This window comes from Notothenia coriiceps, unplaced genomic scaffold, assembly GCF_000735185.1.
Source record: "Notothenia coriiceps isolate Sejong01 unplaced genomic scaffold, NC01 NC01_scaffold00017075, whole genome shotgun sequence".
In the NCBI taxonomy this organism is placed as follows: domain Eukaryota; kingdom Metazoa; phylum Chordata; class Actinopteri; order Perciformes; family Nototheniidae; genus Notothenia; species Notothenia coriiceps.
Window position 1 is genome coordinate 449,421 of NW_011349776.1, and position 6,174 is coordinate 455,594.

Consider the following 6,174-nt stretch of genomic DNA (forward strand, 5'->3'; position numbering starts at 1 on the left):
GAGTAGCTACACAGTAAGCAATGCTTTTAAGACTGTGGCTTTATCTCTGCTGTTCCCTCATTCTGGATGCTTGAAATGTCAAATGCAATCAGTAATCATTAATAATGTTATTAACAGCTTTGCTCTAAAAGTGTGCATGCCCTTTATAATGAGTTATTCAAACCACACAACATTCACATGGTATCAAACTCTGGTTCTTTCCTAGCAGACATTTAAGGATATGGTGGTGTTTATGTTTATTCTTCTTGTTGTGAACAAATCCCATGAAAACCCCAAACAAAAAGAATGTGTAAGTTTGTCTCTCAATACTTTACGACCATTATTAAGGCTCTCTGTAACGCTCCATCAAAGATTTACAATACTGAAGTCGTAAATCTTCGATAATGGGTGAAAAATGTGGTTTGATTTTTAGAGAAAAAGACTGAGGGAGGGACTTATATTATTATTTTCGTATGACCAAAAGTTAATCAAAGAGGAGTGCTTTTGATTAGGGACTAATTTCTACTGTGGATGAATACATGCAGCAGTGCTGTGTGCATCATAAGTAAGGCAGATATGAAGCTTAATATACACAGACAGACAATACGTGTGGATCATTGTTGGTTTTGGGCTTTTCATGGGCTTTTGTTGAGAATAATAAACATATGGAATATACCCACGCTCATCCTTTGATAAATAACCTGCATGTACATCTGCACTTGGACAGAAAGCAGAGGCTCTGGAGTCTGGGACCAAGCAGTTTGAGGAGCTGGAGTTCTGCCAGCTGGAGGAGGAGAGCAGTTTGGAGGAGAAGAAAGACACGAAGAACTCACAGCTTCTCCAAGAGCGAGCCGAGTATCACTGCAGCGTGGCCAAGAGGAAGGTAGGGGGAAATCTGTTATGAAAACAATCAGTCAAACACTCTCTGTGACGCATGAAATACATTCAAAACATACCTATAATGCATTGTAATCTGCTTGAAGCACTGTGTTATTAAAGTTATAAGCACTCCTAAATTATAAGATCACTATAAAAATGATAATACACTGTGTTCCTTGCAACAACAACAAAAACACCGGTTACAATACTTGACATTATAGGTCATTATACAATATTTATTTCAATTGCAAAGTACTATAGAACATTATTTAACACATTAGTATATTAATAGGGCTTTATAGACATGAAATACATTAAAGCATACTAAAAATAGATTGTAATCTGCTAACCCTAACCCTAACCCTTGTTACTATACTTTATAAGTCATTGTAAAATATTTAAACCAATTACAACGTGTTATAGAGAACTATTGAACACATATTAGTATATTAATAGGGCCTTATAGACATTTCCGTCATAGAAACGGTTACCGAAAAATGTGTAAAATATCTCACCAACGCGACGAAACGGGTTGACTTTCAGGAGAAAATGGCCGCTATGGAAGCTCAGGTGAAACAGATGGGAGTGCAGGCGTCTCAAGACTGTGACAGGATGGCTAAAGACAGGATAGTGACTCTGCAGCTGCTACACAAGGTGGGTCCTACACCCTAAAAACATCTAACCTCAACAGCGAGCCTGTATTTAATCCATAAAAGTGAAGCATGGCCAGCTTTGAAAGCCCCTCTGTGTCCATGCTGCTTTTGCTTTTTAGGAGCAGGACAGGTTGTGTGCCCTGGAGAAGAAGTACCACACCTTAACGGGAGGACGAAACTTCCCAAAGCCTAAAAGCAACATGGCAGAGGTGAGCAGGAAGAGATCATATAACACTTAAAGTTCGAAAAAAAACATCTTCCAAGTGGATCTTTTTTTACTTAGACGACCTTTTTAAACAGGAATTTCTCCACATCAGCGAACCAGACCTTGCTAATGTGGACGGTCCTCCTCATAGCCCCTGTCCCTCCTCTGCCTCCTCCTCTCACATCCCCTACCCTGAACTCTACCCTGTTAGGCCACAAGAGGTAAATCTCTCCAAAAGCTTCTTAGTAACAAACCTAATAAACGCCTGTGCTGCGATAGAGACTGGGCATGACGGTGTGTTAGCAATTACTGAAACACAACAGTACGCTTGCAGTGTGTTTGATGGTAGGTCAAGCTTCTGCCTATCTATATATTATGTTTAAGGTTTGTATGGTTATACAGTACTTTTTATTATAACGTTAGATGATAAAGAAAAAACTTGGATCATATAACTCAGCGCCATCTATAATCATTTCAACGACAGGGACCAAGTGGGTTGTGATTATGGGTATATGCAATATAGTACACAGTGTAGGGGAAGCTACTTTGAAAGCTTTGCATACTACCAACTATTTCAAACTGGAAGAAGTCGAACTGCATCCAACCTACCCTAGGAAGAAATCTGCTTTTGTTACCCTAAGCTACTTGGGTCACATGTTTCAATAAAGGGGCTAACGTTCGTTCCAGAAAAAGTGTTATTTGTAAGATTTTGACAAATGCATTGAAGGAGAAAGGTAAAAAATAATAAATACAAATTTCTATATTTTATGGCCCAAACGGTTTGTCTGGAACGATTAGTAGTAAACAAAAAACATAAAAGGAAAGTAATTAAACTACAAAAATTGCAATCCAGTTAAACTAACAGCATATACTGCAACATCTAGTTAAACTAGTTTATTTCCATGTTTGCTTGTGCATCCCTGCATGACTTATCATAGTTGACTTTTTCCACCCTCTTAAAGTTGTGTTCTGGCTGTCGCTGCAGGAGTACCTCAGGCTGTCCGATGTCTTTAAGATGTATGGGAACGCTTCTATGCAACCTTCTCCCCCCGCTGCTCTCCACTGCCTCTCCCTGGCTGTAGCTCCAGCTCTGCCATGTGAGGTAGACACCCTGCCTGCATTCTGCCACATGTTTCTCTTAACCAGCAACATCTCAAGACGTCCTTCTCAGAGATCAGCTTCCTAATGCTCTGCTATTTGTCTCCCTCTTTTGTAAATGTATGTGTGTGTATCTCGTTCCTGTGTGAAGGAGTACATCACAGTCAGTCAGTTAAGCCAGATCTTTGGGATGCAGAGACTCGATCCCACCTCTTCTTCCTCTATTCCATCATTCCAACTCGCCTCCTCTGAATCCACCTTCTCATGCCACTCAACAGCATGTGGTCCTTCCTCCTTTCTCTCTGCCCAGGTTTGTTCCCGTCTTAGTTTTTCCACTTAACATTTCTATCTCTGCGAGGCCTGTTTTCTGTTTATCTCTCCTACCTGCTTGATGCTTCTGTCACTCATGCCGCTGCTGTGCTGCTTCCCTCTCCTCTCTCTGGCTGAATGCTTTCCCGTCACCTCAGAGCCATCCTGAGCTGAGCAGGAACACAATGGCTCCCATTAACCTGGAGCGCTGGTACCAGGACATCATGGCTGCTGGAGAGCCTCGGCCATGTCCTCCACCTCTGCCTGCAAAGTCTTTTTCTACACGCAGACACAGTCAGGTAAACTCTCCACTCTTTTTCAGCGGGCCAGATGCTTACACACTTTCTTGAACCCCAGATCCTCACTCTCACTCTCCATTTGCTATGGCTTTAAGGCCCTCTAGTGGACAAAACAGGACAAGGTTATTTTTATGTAGTTATTTAGGAACTCAGATCCTACAGGTAGTCCGATCCTTTTATTAAGTAAAAGTAGAGATACTAGGGTCTTAAATACTACAGAATCAAAATGTTACCTAAATAGAAGCACATTATTATTATCAGCAAAATGGACTTAAAGTATCAAAAGTATTCAAAATGCAGAATGGCTCTTTTCACAATAGTATATTATTCAAGGTTATTATATACTATTGTTTTATCACCAAAAAAAACATGTAAGAGCATTTTAGCCTTTTTGTCAATGGGAGCCAGTTTTAGTTTTTTTTTCAAGTACTGTGTTTATTTGTTTTACACCACTGATGTATATTATATTAGCATATATCATGTGTTTTTATTTGTTGAATAAATATAATGGAGTGAAAGTAAGATATTTGCCTCCTTTTGCCAGTGGAGTAGAAGTATACAAGTAGCATAAAATGGAAATACTCAAGTAAAGTACCTCAACAAAAATTACTTAAGTAACATCACCACCACTGTATTAGTCTAATCTTCAAATTGGTACTTGATCCTGCATGCATAAGGTAAAGCATTTTGAACTTCCTCTAAAGGAAACACACCATGTAACAATGTCTTACTACCCAACATTGTTACATGGACGGACTGACGCAAGTTGTATGTCCTTCTGTTGGCGATACAAACATGCTTTGGTAACGAGCTTTCCTAAATCACAGTGTTTCAATAGACACATAATGACGCTAATAGTCTCTGCTTGGCTCAGTGGAAGCAGAACAAAGGAGAATAAAGTACCAGAACATTAAAATACTCAAGTAAGGTATCTCAAAAAACAATCTAATCCAAAATCAGTTTTGTTATTTTTTGAAAGAATTTTCCACCTTCCAGAACAAGTAAGTAGAAAAGAAGGGGATTGTTTGTGTGTTCCTAAGGGGGGGCAATAGCATATCCACTTCCTACTCAAATGTAACACACATAATGAACAGACCTGTCCTCCTCCTCTCAGTTATTGAGGTCCAGATCAGATGCTGAGGTTGGACAGGCAGCATCGGGCACCCTGCCACACCCCACTGGTGCTAATGAGAAAACCAAGGTGAGTTCATCACTTTGACACGTTTTTTAAATCCTCCAAGTAGTTAAATGTGCTTGATGCTTTCTCAGGGTGTCCGCGGGGTCTTTAAAAGTATTCAAAGTTGATATTTCAATTTAGCGAAAATGAAGGCTATTAAAAAGTATTAAACGGCATTTTCCAAGGTATTACATTTTGTAGCTTGTTTTCAATAAGTATATAAATTGTCCAAAGAGGTTGTATTCTACAGTGTGCCTGAATGTAATCACTGCGTAGGTGTGTAGTGTGATTCTGTGTAGTTTATTCATGGCATCCCGTTGGATTTGACGTCATCTGAACAGGACATCGTACGCTCACTGCTTGATAGCGCGCGAAGCTCCGTTTACGCCGGTTGTTAAACAGCATCGTTATGGGGAAATGCAAGTTTGCGTCCAAATGGTTGGAAGATAAGGAGGAAGGACAATCAATACTGTATAGTAAATGTGAGGTAAAGTGTGTCGCCAATGTAACCGGTTAAAACTCAAAGTGGCGATGAGGTCTTAAAATGTATGGAAAGGGTCTTAAAAAAGGTATTACATTTGACTTCAGGATTCTGCATACACCCTGAATGATCATTTAAAGGTGTGCCTTTACCTCACTGAGCTGAGGTTATCAGCCTCTCAGTCTGTCAGGAGCCACGAAAAAACTGCGGCATGTGAACGGCTCCTTATGCGTACTGCAATTTTTGAAGTGCTGGAGTGGCGTTCTGGTGCTCTCCGTCAGCACTACACGCCTGTCAAACGAGACATATACCACGTGATGACACGTTAGGCTCGTGTTGTGTTCAAGGACCCTGACCATGGCCAGGAAAAACAGGCACTCGCTTGTTTAATTCTTTTTGCGGTCTAGATTTCTTAATTTTCTTTTTTTTTGCGTGTGTTTATAAATGACCGCATACGGCCCGGAGGCCGGAGGTTCCCCACCCCTGTTCTAGACTATGCAACACAACAGAGGTGGGAGTAAGTCATACATGTGCAAGTCATGAGCAAGTCTCAACCTACAAGTCTCAACCAAGTCCCAAGTCACTGTGGTGAGAGTCAAGCAAGTCAAGTTATTGCTCAGGTCAAGCAAGTCACAAGTCAAGTCATACGAAATTCTGATGAATAACCCCAGTTTTCACATTTAAATCAGTTAAAAATATTGTGGTTATGAAAAGTTTTGTTTTATTTTCAACATAAACCGCAATGGAGAGTGGGGCGCTGAAATTATAACCCTATAAGTTCTAAAAGGGCTCTAAAGTGATAACAGGAGTACAACACAAATATTTTACATCAACATGTTAAGCCTCCTGCCCTTGCTCCCCTTCAGCAGGGTCACAGTATTTCTCCTGTCTAAGGTGCTCCCATATGACACTGTCCTGTCTCATTGTTTTCCTAACTGTGTCAGCACACAAGAAATATTGCATTAAAACCAATACAACGGAATAGTGTACAGTGTTTCCCCTACCATTGTAGGGCCCCGCGCCCCGCCTGAAATTCCCTCCGCTGTTTCTGAAGGGCGGGGCTCCCCTCTCCCCCCCCCCCACACACACACACA

The 6,174-nt window shown here is 40.8% G+C and overlaps 1 protein-coding gene across 1 annotated transcript in view; it reads left to right on the plus strand.

The window, feature by feature from the left end:
• The first annotated feature begins 705 nt into the window (after positions 1–705).
• phldb1a (pleckstrin homology-like domain, family B, member 1a) overlaps positions 706–6,174 on the plus strand; it is a 15,179-nt gene continuing 9,710 nt past the window's right edge. The window contains exons 1-8 of the mRNA XM_010776626.1: positions 706–862; positions 1,402–1,512; positions 1,631–1,720; positions 1,812–1,937; positions 2,702–2,818; positions 2,966–3,124; positions 3,282–3,422; positions 4,537–4,623. Of these exons, the coding sequence (XP_010774928.1) occupies positions 1,408–1,512; positions 1,631–1,720; positions 1,812–1,937; positions 2,702–2,818; positions 2,966–3,124; positions 3,282–3,422; positions 4,537–4,623 (825 nt within the window). The 5' untranslated portion in view covers positions 706–862; positions 1,402–1,407. The remainder of the gene's footprint in view (positions 863–1,401; positions 1,513–1,630; positions 1,721–1,811; positions 1,938–2,701; positions 2,819–2,965; positions 3,125–3,281; positions 3,423–4,536; positions 4,624–6,174) is intronic.